The sequence below is a fragment of the Musa acuminata genome, chromosome BXJ3-3 (assembly GCF_036884655.1).
Source record: "Musa acuminata AAA Group cultivar baxijiao chromosome BXJ3-3, Cavendish_Baxijiao_AAA, whole genome shotgun sequence".
Lineage (NCBI taxonomy): Eukaryota > Viridiplantae > Streptophyta > Magnoliopsida > Zingiberales > Musaceae > Musa > Musa acuminata.
The window spans coordinates 24,901,919-24,919,778 of NC_088351.1; the positions used below are offsets into that span (position 1 = coordinate 24,901,919).

General features: G+C 38.3%; 1 protein-coding gene across 1 annotated transcript; it reads left to right on the forward strand.

The window, feature by feature from the left end:
- Positions 1–1,001: 1,001 nt before the first annotated feature.
- Positions 1,002–7,116, forward strand: LOC103978328 (pumilio homolog 3). Its single transcript, XM_009394084.3, has 6 exons — positions 1,002–1,142; positions 1,645–3,443; positions 3,538–3,700; positions 6,157–6,320; positions 6,527–6,785; positions 6,875–7,116. Exons 2-6 carry the CDS (start codon positions 1,693–1,695, stop codon positions 6,980–6,982), a joined length of 2,445 nt encoding a protein of 814 aa, XP_009392359.2. The 5' UTR covers positions 1,002–1,142; positions 1,645–1,692; the 3' UTR covers positions 6,983–7,116.
- The last annotated feature ends 10,744 nt before the right edge of the window (positions 7,117–17,860 follow it).

Here is a 17,860-nt window from a genome sequence, read left to right on the forward strand (position 1 = left end):
GAATGAAAAGTTTGTTTCCATGTAGTTCAAGATCTTTGTAACAGAAGAAGTGAAGAACTATTTACTTCAGTGTGATTTGATCTTCTCTCTTCAGAAATCCTATCCTGATTAGTTGTACTTTCTAGATGATTGCTGCTTTATCTCCTAATTATAGATCATCTTATCTTCATGAACAAGTCAGAGGCAAGAAGTAAACATAGCCGCGTTTTCGAAACAGAAGAGATAGAAATCTTGGTTAGATTTCGAATTCCATCACAGGGAAGATCCACATTGACAACACATTTGACCAAGTCTTCTCACCATTGGACTCTTGGCTTGATGATATTGTTTGGAGCTGCTGACAAACTCACTATCTGATAAAAAGGAAGCGCTCGTCTGCAGCTCCAAACAAGGAAGAACGGTGTTCTGGATCAGAACTTGCAAGTGTACAACCGAAGAACGTCGGAGATGGGAGACTCGATTTGGGAGGTCAGCAGAGACTGCTACGGAATCACGGTGTTCTGCTAGATAAATCTTCCATAGGATATATGTGTTCCCCAGGAGTGGAAATAGCATCAGGGTGGAAGGATGACAATCCAGATGTAGACATGGAGACCGGTGATGAAAAGATATCACAGGAGATCACATGAGATAGAAGACAAGATAACACATGAGGTGATGACCTTAACCATAGCATAATACTTACCATAGCACGGGAAGGGAAACAGAAAAAATAAAAAGGCCCAATTGGCACGTAGAATTCTGATATATATATGTATATATATATATATATATATATATATATATATATAAAGAATCTTATCATTTTAAGAACCGCCAACAAAAATAAATGACATTATCTTCTTTATACTACATATTAGCGTGACCCACGCATGCACGCATGCATGCGATGTGATGTGCTCTCCCGTTTCTCATCGCCCGCGTAAGAAGCAGACTCCTACTCGGAATCAAGTAGACGAAGCCGAGGGGAGACTCCTCACACTATAAAGATCCCATCTTTGTCTCCTCCAAACCCCTTCTCCGCGCCCTCTCTCTCTCTCGCGCGCGCTTCCGGACTTCCCGCAGAGGCGATGCCCTCGTGACGCGTCGCCTTCTTCTCTCGCCGGTGAAGCCCTCTTTTGCTTTCTGCTTCGCTCCGGACGGTGAGTTCTCCGCTTCTTGTCCCCCTGTTTCCTCGTTTTGATCAAGAGACTGTCGTTCTTGATTGGGTTCTGATCTGCGAGTCTGGTTGGTTCTTGGATTCTCTCTCTCTCTCTCTCTCTCTCTCTCTCTCTCTCTCTCTCTTGCGGGTGATCAGGGTTTTAGGGGTTGTTCCAATTTAGGCGTATTTGTTGGGGGGTGCGATCCCGATTGTGCCCGTGCTTTGTGATCGATTCTTGATTGTGCGGAAGATTGGGCGTGGGTTGGGTCGATCGTAGCACCGACCCTCTTACGCCCTTTTTCTAGATATGACTGAGTTTTTAGTTTGATTTGATGCTCCCTTTTCATGTTGTGTCTCGGATTCCAACATGGAGGGCCTGTTTGATCTTGATGGATGATCAACGTTTTCTTGATCAATCAAACTCGTGCATTGCATCTGTCAAAACTTCATGTAGGATTTCTTTCTCGTACATGTTATGACGAATCTTTGTATGCTTATGGTAGTTGTTCGCGGTCTGCATTGCAAGAACTGTTCGACCTTTCTGTTACAGTATGGAAAAAGGAAAAAGTGATCAAGACGACCATGTAGTCCGTAAGCTGAATCGACAGATATCGAATTCTACTACGCGGAATCCTTATGCTGGAGAACCCTTCCGAAGTGGTGGTGGTGCCTCCCCAAGCCTTGACCCAATTCTTTCAGATGAGGCCAAGAACTCTACTTCCAGTAACTTGTCTGACCCATCAAACACTCAAGATGTGAAATGTCCATTGGTTCAGGAGGCCAATTCTGGTAACCACCGTAGAGCATCGACCATGACTGCCGGTCAAGATGCATTGAACTTGCCAGATGACCGATCCTTGGCTTCGGCATTCAAGGCAATGAGCTTCAAGAAAAGGATTGAATTTGATTTGACTATTCCAAGTTTTGAGCACAATCCAGCTTCATTTAGATATGCAGTCTTGCATAATTCAGAACACCTAAACAAGTCTTCCTCTATGCCTGAGTCCTCAGAGATGCCAATCCGTATGCCCACCATGCCAAATGGAGTTGATCTGCCAAATCTGGAAGCAAAAGGGTATTCCTCTTTCATCACTAGGGATGACTCCAGTATGTGCAACAGAACATTAGACGGACATTGTGATGCAAGCTCTTGTAAGCTCAATTTTTGTGCCCCAAGATACCAAACGCCAAACAGTGTATTAGCTTGTCACAATGAGCAGTGGCAAAGCTACACAGGTTACCCTTCTGATATGCCTGTAAATCCAGGAAAGCAGACTTTTTCATCGCCTGGTGTTTTGGCACAGGGGTTTCAGCTTCCGACTACATTCCTGAATCAGGACTATGTGGATGCACCATCACATGCTTATGCTTCTTATTGCCAGCAAAATCAACCAAATGTGGGATGGTGTGACTTCGAGGATGAAAGAAATTATATAAATAATTCTCAGTATCTTTACTTTCAACAGCTTGAAAATCAACATTTGGAAGGGCACGTTCAAAGAGGAAGAAACTCAGCAACTGGGCATTTGTCTGGATGTTCAACACAGCCATATTTTCACATGCCCATTCCCCATCAAGCTGGACTAGCATATCCTAATTCTTATGAGAGTGACGACGTGGCTAACAGTAGATGTAATCAGTTGTATCATATTTTGCCAAGCAGAAACCATGGAAGGTACCATCGTAATGGATATCCTAGTTTTTCCAATAGCTCTGTAGTTCCACAAAGATTGAAGCTATCATCTCACTCTGGTTCAACTGTAAGTTCCCATGGAGACCAAGTTCCAGACTTCTTTTGTAAATTAACATCTCATGGAGTGAACCCACTACGAACTTCTATTGGTAGCCATCAATTGCCAAAACATGCTGACAACACTAGCCGAATGTTCCCTGATGATGGTGCCAACAGTTATAACGGTTGGCGTGATGGATCATTAAATTTGGGTATTCAGAGAAGTCTGAGTTCCTCTTCTGATGGTTCTGATCAGAGACATGATCCAGAATCATCACATCTGCAATACGATTCACTTGACAATCTCAGCGGACGAATACATATGTTAGCTAAGGATTTGTGTGGTCACTGCTTCTTGCTGAAGACACTCGATAAACGAGAGCGTGGAAATGTTGATAAGATATTTGTTGAGATCATTAGTCATGTTGCTGAGCTTATGATTCATCCCATTGCGCATCATCTTATCAAGAAGCTGGTTGAAGTTTGTACAGAACAGCAATTAACACACATAACTGATAAAATTTCAGAGCACACCGACCAACTTCCTAGAATCTGCTGTGACCAGCATGGGTATGTGCCTTTTTTTGTAATTTTAATCTGTTAAACTTGATCATGCTTTAATAGTTTCTTTTTCATTTCTGTTTCTTGGTATTGCCAACTTCAGAACTTCTGTTGTACAAAAGATTATCAAAACTGTTAAAAGTCCGGAGCTTTATTTTAAAATCGCCGAAGCTCTAAAACCTGGTATACTGTCATTGATGAAGAACATCAATGGTAGTCAAGTTGCACAATACTGTTTGCGATACCTTCCACCTGAATCGAAAGAGGTAAGTATTTGTATATTACATTTGTTCCTTTTCTTTTAGTATTTATTTTTTAAAATTGTTTCTAGGTTACAAAGTAAATAACATCTTTGTTATGTTAGACATGCCAAAATTGATAGTTAAATGTTTTGAAAAGTTACAAAATACAATGATGAATTCCTTTTACATTCTCCATGATGTGCAATGCAGGCCTTGACAATATTAATCAGATTATGCTTTTTATGAGTGTAGACCACAAATTAAGGTTGTGGTCTGATTAATTTTGATGGGGCATTTGATATAACGAATAGTTGTGCAAATAGTTGAAACCTTTTTTTGAAACAGGGTGTGAGTTTTATTACCAAAAGTCACAATTTTGCCAAAGTATAAATTCTCAACAAACAGTGTAACTCCCTCGGAGAAAAAAAGCACATGAAAATAGAACCATTTCATACTACACATCATCTACAAATTGCCCAGAGAATCTAATTTGTGCCAACCAAATGATCATAAGTCTTGGCCCGTTTCTTGAAAATTCTGCCCTTCCCCTTTTAGCCGAAGGCAATAGACAGTTACAGCATAAAGATTTTTTCTTAAGGTAATCAGGCTTCTTTCTTTGCCATAATTAATCAGATGTCTTGCAATGATTAATTTTAGTTTGTCAGTTGTCTGCAGATATTTCCTCTTGGTATGAGCAAAGAGCATTAATTCTGATCAGTCCTTGAATTTACACCCTAAAAGATAGATGCTAATGTGAGCATTCCCGATTTCTTCAGCCTTGGTTGTGTCAAATGTATTCCTTCAATTGCAAACCAAAGGATGAATCAATGGCTTAAAGTCACACCACCAAACCATACAACCTTATGTCATTTGACTGGCATCATCTGTACTGCTGACAGACTCCCAAGCCTTCTCAGTACTGAACTTTTGAATTAACGGGTATCCATGTAGCTGCATCATCAATTTTTGCTGCATCATCACCTTCTTGAGTGCCTCAGTTTTTTGGTTCACTTTAGCATTTGGATGCTCAGGAACATCAGAACTTTTCAGTTCCCATTTTCTGCTAGATTTGTGTGATTCTCAGGTGGAGGAAAACTGCTAAAACCCTAAGAAGTCTGAATACTGTTAGGCATATGAGTCTTTTCTAATATTTTTGTACGATCAACTTGTACATTTTAGTTTAAAATTTTAAGAGGTAGCATTGGAATTCACATTCTAATTACCTACAGACTCAACCAATATTATAGGTGTTAACGCTTGTAAGAACAGTGGGCAATTTTTTGGGACTCTAACAAAGTTGAAATATGGAACCTACACTTATGAAATGCTTTTATGTTTTAGCTAAGAGAACCTCGCCCATCACTGATGAAATTTTAATTATTTAAATGTTGGAATAGTGTAGTATTTCTGTAGGTCTAATAAAAAAATATAAATAGCAGATTCAGGCACACAGCTGCAGAGGGTTTTATTGATGGATAGCAGTCATTGGATTGAACACCACTAACACTAAACATTGGATTGAGCACCAGTAACACCACACATTCATGTACATACACACAAGCTCATGTGAAGTATATAATCTTTGTTATATCCATATGTATCCCCATGCATGTCAATCATATGTGACTAATATTGGCACGTTACAACGTGGAATGGTTGGCACTTGCTTCTATTCTGTGCCATTTTAGCATGCTTTCATGCCATACCACTCCAACCACTAAACTACACGCTCATTTCTTCTCATATTTTAGGACAAGGGCCAAGTGCAACTTTGATTTAGCCATGTTCGAGTTTGGGTTAACTTTCTATTAAATTCAGTCATGTTAAGCCTAGTGCTGAAATATAGTCCATGTCTTAATCAAGTTAGGATTTCATGGATTCCCTGTATGATCAAGTGATTCAACTGTCACAAAAAATAGGTTCTCTGTCAAAATTTTTTGATAGATAAAGGTTAAGAGTGGACAAAGATGCTCTTTTCGTGTTCCTTCTGTTTGCTCTATATTTGAAGTCCATTTCTCTACTTGTTTATTAAATGTATCTCTTGATTTCATGAATTGTCTGTGATCGTCCCAAAGTATGACTGGATCTGAGATCTACTAAAACCTTGTAGTCTCTATGCAGATAATTGCACATCAAAATGGTGCCAAAAATAAAGGTCAAAGTAGGCATTCAAGTAACTCAGTTGCTGAACTTCTCCAAATACAGTATCGATCAAGATACTTAGAGAACTATAATCAATTATCTCTATACAATGCCTCATCTTGTTACAGTAGATGTGACTCTCTAACAGTAATTCCACCTTTGTTGAATTTTGGAAGCATGATTCAGAACCCAGTGATATTTAGAAGATGGGTGAAATAGTTGTAGAATTTCTAAATGACATGTAGTATGCTTTGCTCTAATGTTCATAATGCTATTAGGCTAAAGATATGTCAATCAAACTGTTAGCATGTATTGACTTTGAACCTTCTTCCTTGTAGTTTCTTTTCGACGTTGCAGTTGCTAACTGTATTGAGCTAGCAAGAGATCGTCAGGGTTGTTGTGTGATTCAAAAATGCCTCTCTGATTTAGAAGGGGAGCAGAAAAATGATTTACTGTTCAAGGTTACATCTAAAGCTCATGCCCTCTCCCAAGATCCTTCCGGGTATGCCTCTTTTTCTTGTCTTTCTATGCTTTTAATACTTGACTATGTTGTGATTTACGCAGAGTCGTTTACAAAAGCTTTTAAATTACATTTCATGTTTCATCCAAAATTACTCTTGGTCACATCACTTCAAGTCTCAAACCTTCATATGTATGTATCCTATTCTATAACTTGAGCCATTATTCTACTCTTTTTGCTTTTTGTAGGAATTATGTGGTGCAATTGATTCTCGATCAACAGATTCCATGGGCAACATCCAGAATACTAGATCAGCTGGAGGGTCATTACGGAACCTTGTCCGTACAAAGATACAGTAGCAATGTGGTGGAGAAGTGCCTCAAACTTGCGCGAGACGACCGGTGTGACAATATCATTCGGGAGTTGATCAGTGATCCTTGTTTTGTCCAGATCTCACAGGATCCATTTGGGAATTATGTCGTTCAGACAGCTCGTAGAGCATGCAAGGTTGTTAAAATAATCAAACTTGATTATAACAGATGCTTCACCTTACTTTCGCGTTCTAATACTGACACTGGTAAATTCTTATTGAGCAGGGGGAACTTATAATTGCTTTTCTCGAGGCTATAAGGCCCCATATCGCTGAACTCCGTGCTAGTTCATTTGGGAGGAAAGTACTCTCCAAGACATACCACAATGGATGATCTCTGTTTCGTGCCTTCTTTTCAGCGATGTCTGGAATGAATGACTTGTTGCGTAGTCTTACCAAAGCTCTAGAAAGAGTTATTTGCAGTTGCCACAGCAGCAATTGAGAAGTGCGAGGAATCAGGATTCCGCTACAGTGAAAAAAGAGGGTGGGGGGTTCCAACCAACTTTAGCTGGTTAGTTGTAGGATTTGTGTGTGTGTGTGTTTTCACCTTCTATGTGGAATATACGTTCTGCGTTTGTGTCAGTGTATTTCTTGGTTAGTTATATAGAAGCCGTGTGATATTATCAGATTAGGTTTCAATGATGTATCACCAAATATTTAAATATTTGGTGATTTTATCTATCTTTAGGGTATTGCTATTTCTTTAAATATATAAATATTTGCGATTTTAATGTCTCTCCACTTTGATAGAGAAGTTGGCCATAGTGCTGCAGTCCACACTGGTTATTTCCGACTTTATTGTCTCCGATCTAAATTGACCAGCTACCTTCGATGCTTGGAGCGTACTGAAGGAGGAGAGCTCCATTTGGAGAAATCAATGCGACGTTAAACACCAAATTCTACTGTGCTCTCAAAAGAATCTCAACATCTTTGTAAACGGAATAAAAAAAAAAAAAAAGGTAAAATGCAGATATCAAAACTAAACATGGGTTAATATTAATGATGATACAATCATGACATATGCCAAAAAAAAAAAAAAAACAAGAGTGCCATCGGCATGAAACAACTTTGTGTTATCCCTCTCGAGCTTTGGAGCTGCAACTGCTCCGTCCAAAAAAAAAAAGAAAATATCATCAACATAAATCTGAATAATGAGAAAATTATTTTCAAAATTCTTGATGAATAAGGTAGTATCAACCTTGCCTTTTGTGAAATTATTTTCAATAAGAAAAGAACAAAGTGTTTCATACCAAGCCCTCTGGGCTTGTTTTAAACCATAGAGAGCTTTAGTTAATCTAAACACATGATTAGGGAGGCTATTATTTTCAAATCCAGGAGGTTGTTCAACATAGACTTCTTCGGAAATAAAGCCATTAAGAAAAGCGCTTTTAACATCCATTTGAAACAACTTAAAATTATTACTACTAGCGTAGGCAAGGAGCATCCTTATGGCTTCTAATTGAGCCACAAGAGCGAAGGTTTCTTCGTAATCGATACCTTCTTCTTGGTTGAAACCTTTGGCCACTAATCTAGCCTTGTTTCTAAAGACCCATTTAGTACCAATAACTAAATGGTCATTTGGCCTAGGAACAAGCTTCCACACCTCATTTCTCTTAAATTGATTCAATTCATCTTGCATTGCGATAATCCATGAATCATCTTTCATGGCTTCGTCAACACATTTGGGTTCAATTTGGGAGAGAAAAGTGGCGTTCGCACAAAAATTTTTAAGAGAAGATCGTGTTTGAACCCCCTTTGACGTGTCTCCTAAAATTAGCTCCTTGGGATGAGCATCTACATACTTCCAATCCTTGGGTAAGGATGTTTCGGAAGTGGATGCATCCAAGTTGCTAGTTGAAGAAGGGGTTTCATTTAAATTCAAGGAATCAAAATTAACATCATCATCAAAATCATTTTTCCTGATTTCGAAAATCTCATTGAAAACAACATGAATGGATTCTTCGATAATTAAGGTTCTTTTATTGAAGATATGAAAGGCTTTAGAAACCGAAGAATAACCAAGAAAGATTCCTTCATCGGATTTAGCATCAAATTTTCCTAGGTTATCCTTTTCATTGAAGATAAAACATTTACACCCAAAGACTTTAAAATATGAAACATTGGGTTTCTTGTTGTTCCATAACTCATAGGGAGTTTTGGTTAGTAGGGGTCTTACTAGAACTCTATTTAAAATATAGCATGCGGTATTTACGGCTTCGACCCAAAAATATTTGGGTAGGTTGTGTTCATTCAACATGGTTCTTGCCATTTCTTATAAATTTCGATTTTTTCTTTCTACTACTCCATTTTGTTGAGGATTTCTAGGAGTAGAGAAATTATGGTTGTATCCATTGAGTTCACAAAATTCCTCGAAATCATGGTTTTGAAATTCACCACCATGATCACTTCTAATTGACGAAATCATAGAACCTTTCTCATTCTGAGCAAGTTTACAAAACTTGGTAAAATATCTAAGGCAATCACTTTTCTGTTTTAAGAAGTAAGTCCATGTGTATCTGCTATAGTCATCCACAATGACGAAGGCGTATTTGCTACCTCCTAGGCTTGATGTGGAGATTGGTCCGAACAAGTCCATATGGATCAATTGTAAGGGCCTAGAGGTGCTTACTTGATTCTTAGATTTGAAACTACCCTTAATTTGTTTACCTAATTGGCAAGCATCACATACATTATCTTTGATGAATTTGATATGAGGTATTCTTCTTACAAGTTCTTTAGATGATATTTGAGTGATTAGTTTCATGCTAGCATGACCTGTTGAATCTCGGATTTTGATAATGAAATCAATTGATAGGTTAATTGATCTAATCCATATTATTGAGTTAAGTGTGTAGGATTAACTACGATAACCAGAAAACACAAAGCAAGAATACCGGAGTCAAGATCGATGGACATTTAAGAGTCCGAAGAATCGTCGAAGATGCTGCCGGAACCAACCGAGAAGGAATCGGGAACCTATCGGAATTTTCGGAAGTTCGCCGAACAGATCGTCGGAGGTTCATGGAGATCACCGAGAAGGATCGGCTACTCGTTAAAGTCATCACAAGATCGGGAGCTTGATGGGAGTCCGTCGGAAGAAAGTTCGTCGGAACAAGACTCGACGTTCACGGTTGAAAACTTGCTTAGGATGTGTTTTGTTATGTAGTTCACTTGTAATTAGGATTAGGATTAAGAGATAATCCTATATCCTGGTTAGGGGCCAACTGGGCCCAAAGTCAGATTTGGTTTGGGCTAAAATTAAGCCAAACTAGTGAACCGGAGAGCCAAGCGGTGGCACCGCCCAGCACCCGAGAGCTGGGCGGTGACACCTCCTGGGCTGGGCGGTTGCACCATCCAGCACCCGAGCACTGGGCGGTGGCACCGCTTGGCTGGGCGGTGGCACCGCCAGCATCGGGAACCCAAAGAGAATTTAAATTTTGGAGCCCAAATTTGAATCCTCTTGAGGCCTATAAATACCCCTCAAATCTCAGCTGAGATTACAACTTTTGAGAAGCATTTGATTGAGAGAAAAGTCTTAGAAAGTCTTAGCAAGTCTTGTTTTCAATTTGCTCGAGAGTTCTCCTTCTTTCTTATTGAAAACTTGTAAGAGGTTGAACTGCTTGTAAAAGGTTGTAAGAGGGGTATTTACCCTTTCATTTCAAGAGATTTGCTAGTGGAAAGTGGGAGCCTCATCGAAGAGGGGCCTCGCAAGTGGATGTAGGTCATTTGACCGAACCACTCTAAAATCGGCGTAATCTCTGGTTTGCATTTCATTATTGCTATTTACATTACTGCAAACCTTCTTACATGCTTTAGTTCCTTATTACCTTTGTTGCGCAACTTTAAGAATATGCTTTCAAGTTAAGCTTTTCAAGTTCCGTTCTTATCGTACGAAAGATTTTTCTAAAACCGAAGTTTTAATCCGCTGCACTAATTCATCCCCCCCCTCTTAGTGTCGCTCCGATCCTAACAAGTGGTATCAGAGCAAGGTTATCTCTCATATTTGGTTTAATACCCAAGAGAGATGGCTTACTCCGGCATGCAAGAGGGCCATTCTATTGCACGACCACCTTTGTTTAATTGGTCGGATTACACATATTGGAAGACTCGCATGAGGATCTTCCTCATTTCTATGGACTTTGAGCTTTGGTCTATTGTCGAGAATGGATTTCAAAAATCTTCTCTTCCAATGAGCGAATGGAATGAATCGGAGAAGAAGGTTTTTGCTTTAAATGCAAAGGCTATGAATGCCTTGTTTTGTGCACTAGACAAAAACGAATTTAATCGTGTTTCAATTTGGATGCTCAAGACATATGACTGGAGATCAATCTCATTTCTCTATGCTCACTAGCAAAGAAGAAGGGTACGTCACCTTCGGAGACAACAACAAAGGCAAAATCATTGGCAAGGGAACTATTAGTAACAAATTTAGTTTTTCCATTGATGATGTTTTACTAGTTAATGGATTGAAACACAATCTCTTAAGTATTAGTCAACTATGCGATAAAGGTTATATCGTTAGATTTGAATCAAATATGTGCATTATTGAAAAACCAAATCATAACATGACTATGATTGCTTTAAAACAAAATAATGTCTATACCATCAATCTTGATGAACTAAGTAATGAAATGTGTTTCTCCGCCGTAAATGATGATGCTTGGCTTTTGCATAGGAGATTAGGTCATGCAAGCATGAAAATAATATCTAAAATCTCATCTCAAGAATTATTACGAGGGATTCCGAATATGAAGTTTATTAAGGATAAGGTATGCGATGCATGTCAACTAGGAAAACAAATAAAAACAAGCTTCAAACCAAAAAATCAAATTAGCACCACTAGACCATTACAATTGATCCATTTGGACTTATTTGGACCAATTGATACAACAAGTCTAGGTGGAAGCAAATATGCTTTTGTGATTGTGGATGACTACTCTAGATACACTTGGACCTATTTCTTAGCTCACAAAAGTCATTGCTTCAAATGTTTCTCTAAATTTTGTAAACTCACTCAAAACGAAAAAGGCTTCATGATTTCATCAATTCGGAGTGATCACGGTGGTGAATTCCAAAACCGTGACTTTCAAAATTTTTACGAAGTTAATGGGTACAATCACAACTTCTCAACTCCAAGAAATCCTCAACAAAATGGAGTAGTTGAAAGGAAAAATAGAAACCTACAAGAAATGGCAAGAACTATGTTAAATGAACAGAGTTTACCCAAATATTTTTGGGCCGAAGCCGTAAATACAGCTTGTTACATCATGAATAGGGTCCTAATAAGACCATCTCCATCAAAAACTCCCTATAAATTATGGAATAACAATAAACCAAATATTTCTTATTTTAAAGTTTTTGGTTATAAATGCTTCATTTTAAATGAAAAGGATGCCCTAGGTAAATTTGATGCTAAATCCGATGAATGTATTTTTCTTGGTTACTCCTCCGTTTCTAAGGCCTTTCGTGTCTTTAACAAAAGGACCTTAGTAATAGAAGAGTCTATTCATGTAGTTTTTAATGAAATTTCTGATTTAAAGAAAAATGATTTTGATGATGATCTTGGTTTTGATAATTTGAATTTAAACGAACCCCCTCCTCAAAATAGCCATTTGAATGCATCTTCTTCCGAAATTTCTTTACCCAAAGAATGGAAGTATGTAGATGCTCATCCAAAGGAGCTAATTATAGGAGAAACAACAAAAGGGGTTCAAACTCGTTCTTCTTTCAAGAATTTTGTGCTAACGCCGCTTTCCTTTCTCAAATTGAACCTAAATGCATTGACGATGCCTTAAAAGATGATTTTTGGGTCATTGCAATGCAAGAAGAATTGAACCAATTTGAGAGGAATGAGGTATGGAAGCTTGTTCCTAGACCAAGTGATCACTTAGTCATAGGTACTAAGTGGGTCTTTAGAAACAAGCAAGACGAAAATGGTATCGTGGTTAGAAACAAGGCTAGATTAGTGGCCAAAGGTTTCAACCAAGAAGAAGGTATCGATTACGAAGAAACCTTCGCTCCCGTGGCTCGATTAGAAGCCATAAGGATGCTCCTTGCCTATGCTAGTAGTAATAATTTTAAACTATTTCAAATGGATGTCAAAAGTGCTTTCTTGAATGGTTTTATTTCCGAAGAAGTATATGTCGAACAACCTCCCGGATTTGAAAATTCTCTTCTTCCTAATCATGTATTCAAATTGACTAAAGCTCTCTTTGGCTTGAAACAAGCTCCTAGAGCTTGGTATGAAAGGCTTAGTTCCTTTCTTATTTTAAATAATTTTACCAAAGGCAAGGTTGATACTACATTGTTTATCAGACATTTTGAAAATAATTTTCTTATTGTGCAAATTTATGTTGACGATATTATTTTTGGCTCTTCGGATGAATCACTATGTGAATCATTTGCCAAATGTATGAGTCATGAATTTGAAATGAGTTTAATGGGTGAATTAACTTTCTTTTTAGGATTACAAATCAAACAACTTAGTGATGGTATATTTCTTAACCAATCCAAATATAAATTAGAATTGTTAAAACGATTTAACATGGATAATTCAAAAGAAATAAACACCCCTATGAGTACTACGACTAAGTTAGATATGGATGAAAATAGTGAAAATTTCGATCAAAAAATATATAGGGGAATGATAGGTAGTCTACTCTACCTCACCGCGACTAGACTAGATATTATGTTTAGTGTATGACTTTGCGCTAGGTTTCAATCTAATCCTAAATTATCTCATCTGAAGAGTGTTAAAAGAATATTTAGGTATCTTAAAGGAACTCCAAATTTAGGATTGTGGTATCCAAAATCGGAAAAATTCGATCTAATAGCTTATGCAGATGCCGATTTTGGCGGATGCAGGATAGATAGAAAAAGTACATTCGGAACATGCCAATTTTTAGGACATGCACTTGTTTCTTGGACTTCCAAGAAACAAAATTCAATTGCACTATCTACGGCGGAAGCCGAATACATTGCTGCAAGTGCATGTTGTGCACAAGTCATTTGGATGAAAAATACATTAGAAGACTATGAAATTCACTTTAAAAACATTCCCATAAAATGTGATAATACTAGTGCCATATGTCTTACTAAAAATCCAATTCTGCACTCTAGAACTAAGCACATCGATGTTAGGCATCATTTCATACACGATCATGTCCTTAACAATAATGTTATTCTAGAATTCATTGACATAAAGCATCAATTAGCAAATATATTTACAAAAGCTTTGAATGAAGATCAATTTGAATTCATTAGAAGGGAATTATGCATGTTAAATTGTCCATAAAATGAGCTTCACGAAAAATGACTCGTCCTTTTCCTTTCTTTTGTGGATTTGATTTCTTCCTTCTTCTTCAATTCAAAATGATCCATTAAAGTATAACTTATTATCTTGAGGGAAGAAGCTAAACAAAAGGGAGGAAGAAATTTTTTTTTTTCTTTCCTCCGCGGGATGCCAACGGTGGCACCGCTAGATCCGGCGGTTGCACCTCCTGAGCGCTCGGGCGCCAGGCGATGACACCGCTCGGTTTGGCGGTGGCACCGACCGAGCGACCCTTATTAACCCGAGGGGTTAGGGCCGACGGTGACACCACCCCCAACCCGAAGAAAGAGCTCTCAAAACCTTCTCCCATTCCCTCTAACCCTCATTCTAACTCTTAGAAGCATTGGAGAAGGATTCTTGGTGGTCCAAGCTTTCCATCTCTCAACATAATCTCCATAAGGTAACACTTGAAATCCCTCTTTTTGGTATCCCATTCCCTCTTTTCTTTTCTCTTTCCCTTGCTTATTTTTCACAATTTCATTATCACCTTGTCTAGATAATGGCTCCTAAGAGATCAAAAGGAAAAAGGATTGAAGGAGATTCATTTGACTATGATCTTTTTAGATCAAAAGAGGTAGTCCTTAGTTTTCCAAAATTTGAAAGACGATGTATCCATAAGGGAAAATACGTTGATCTAGATGAACTAGAGGACTTAGAACCCATTAGGTGGTTTACACACCTAGAAGCTCTACCTCTACTACAAATAGATGAACCAATCTATCCACGATTAGTTAGATTGTTCTATGCCAACCTATATGAGGACAACGATAGCCTAAGCACTTACCTTCTAGGAACACCCATTAGAATATTTGACAACACTATTTGTGAGCTAATTGGCATAACTGAAAAAGATAGGGGATGCTATTTTAAAGGTAAATGGGACGTCAACACAATAGGAGCAACCTATACCGAAGCCATAGAAACAATTTTTGCAAATCCAAACCTTGACTTCCTACCCAAGAGCTGTGAACATTTATTGCTTTTCAACTCTAAAATTCTTCATCACATTATCACAAGCATCATTTTCCCCAAACAATTTCATCTTGACGAAATAAGTCAAATAGAGATAAGTACCATGTATTGGATTATGACCGGTCAGCATAATTGTTTTGGGTACTCAATTCGGCAACACATGCAGGATATTATGGCTAAAGATACTATGTTGCCATATGGGAGGTTAATCACTAGATTTCTTCATGCCTATGACATTTGCATCCCACCCGATGAAGAATCTATTCAAAATGATCGATATAACATAATAAATAAAAACCTAATGAAAAGACTTAGGTGCACTTTTAGCAATTGCATATGGGTTAGGCAGCCTAGAAGGACGGATCCAATTCCTCTACCAATAGAACACCCCGAAACATCAATTCTTATGGGAAATGAATCTCCTCCTCCTAGTCCCTTTGGCGCAGCACCTTCAGCTCCTGTTTCCTCCTCTGAAGATCTCATTATGGCGGAACTGTCTCAGATCAAATCACAGCAAGAACAAATTCAGAATCAACAAGTTGAAATTTTGAAGACACTACGACAAATGAATGAAATTGATTTGCACTGTGGATTACCTCCTAAGGATTAAATTGATGTATCTTTTTATTCTGTTCTGTTTGCTTTTAACAACAAGTTCAAAGTTTGTCATCGATTGAACGATAATTGATCCTTCCTTTTAGATAACTACTGTTTTGATCTGCATAAATGATGCTGTCTTTTGGATAAACTATTTCTGGCAAATTTGAATGATGAACTTTGTTTACTATTAAATGCTAAACCTTTTTTCTATGATCATCAATTAGCTGGCTTGTCTCTTTTTATTGATGACAAAGGGGGAGAAGTGATGCCTAAGTGATGACTTACAAAAACTTGTGTGATATGAATGTCTTATATGCCTTGCAAAATCCTTGAAAATATCGCAAGAATGATTGACAATATTGAAAGCATGCCTTACATTTATATCATGAAATTCATGTTGAAAATCTTTATCTTCTATCGTAGTAAAAATTGTCTCTTATCATGATTTCCATCGAAGTTTTGTATTTACTATTGCTTAATGAGAATAACGATAAGTTCTACGGTTAGAACTTATCAGTTTATGCTTGAATTCTATGGATGGAATTCAAGTGTTTTCATCTTCTCATAATATGGCATATAGATAGGGGGAGTTATGTTTAACTCCGTCATCAATTGATTGTCATCATCAAAAAGGGGGAGATTGTTGAATCTCGGATTTTGATGATGAAATCAATTGATGGGTTAATTGATCTAATCCATATTATTGAGTTAAGTGTGCAGGATTAACTACGATAACCAGAAAACACAAAGCAAGAATACCGGAGTCAAGATCGATGGACGTTTAAGAGTCCGAAGAATCATCGGAGATGCTGCCGGAACCAACCGAGAAGAAATCGGGAACCTATCGGAATTTTTGGAAGTTCGCCGAACAGATCATCGGAGGTTCACAGAGATCACCGAGAAGGATCGGCTACTGGTTAAAGTCATCACAAGATCGGGAGCTTGATGGGAGTCCGTCGGAAGAAAGTTCGTCGGAAAGCTCGCCGGAACAAGACTCGACGTTCGCGGTTGAAAACTTGCTTAGGATGTGTTTTGTTACGTAGTTCATTTGTAATTAGGATTAGGATTAAGAGATAATCCTATATCCTGGTTAGGGGCCAACTAGGCCCAAAGTCAGATTTGGTTTGGGCTAAAATTAAGCCAAACTAGTGAACCGAAGAGCCAGGCGGTGGCACCGCCCAGCACCCGAGAGCTGGGCGGTGACACCTCCTGGGCTGGGCGGTTGCACCGTCCAGCACCCGAGCGCTGGGCGGTGGCACCGCCAGCATCGGGAACCCAAAGAGAATTTAAATTTTGGAGCCCAAATTTGAATCCTCATGAGGCCTATAAATACCTCTCAAATCTCAGCTGAGATTACAACTTTTGAGAAGCATTTGATTGAGAGAAAAGTCTTAGAAAGTCTTAGCAAGTCTTGTTTTCAATTTGCTAGAGAGTTCTCCTCCTTCTTTCTTATTGAAAACTTGTAAGAGGTTGAACTGCTTGTAAAAGGTTGTAAGAGAGGTATTTACCCTTCTATTTCAAGAGATTTGCTAGTGGAAGGTGGGAGCCTCATCGAAGAGGGGTCTCGCAAGTGGATGTAGGTCATTTGACCGAACCACTCTAAAATCGACGTAATCTCTGGTTTGCATTTCATTATTGCTATTTACATTACTGCAAACCTTCTTACATGCTTTAGTTCCTTATTACCTTTGCTGCGCAACTTTAAGAATACGCTTTCAAGTTAAGCATTTCAAGTTCCGTTGTTATCGTACGAAAGATTTTTCAAAAACCGAAGTTTTAATCCGCTGCACTAATTCACCCCCCCCCCTCTTAGTGCCGCTCCAATCCTAACATGACCTAATCTTCTATGCCATAGCCAAGCATCCTCATTCAAAACCGAAAAACATATTTCATTACACAAATCATTGATGTCAATAGTGTATACGTTATTTTGTTTTAATGCAATCATAGACATGTTTTTGTGTGGTTTTTCAATGATGCAAGCATTAGATTCGAATCTGACAATGTATCCTTTATCATATAATTGACTAATGCTCAAGAGGTTATGTTTTAAGCTATCAACTAACAAAACATCTTCAATAAAGAAGTTGGATTTGTTACCTATGGTTCCTTTGCCAACGATTTTACCCTTGTTGTTGTCTCCGAAGGTGACATAGCCTTCGTCTATGCTAGTGAGCTTAGAGAATTAAGATGGATCTCCGGTCATATGCCTTGAGCATCCACTATCAAGGTACCATCTATTGCTTCTTGCTTGCGATGGTATAGGTTTCTACAAGAAAGGATGGTTTTTAGGTACCTATTTGCTTTTGG

Excerpts from the sequence above, each read along its gene's own strand:
- LOC103978328 (XM_009394084.3), top strand. The coding sequence starts at position 1,693 with ATGGAAAAAGGAAAAAGTGATCAAGACGACCATGTAGTCCGTAAGCTG. Across the intron at positions 3,444-3,537 it reads ATCTGCTGTGACCAGCATGG|AACTTCTGTTGTACAAAAGA; the intron begins GTATGTGCCTTT and ends TGCCAACTTCAG. Across the intron at positions 6,786-6,874 it reads CAGCTCGTAGAGCATGCAAG|GGGGAACTTATAATTGCTTT; the intron begins GTTGTTAAAATA and ends CTTATTGAGCAG.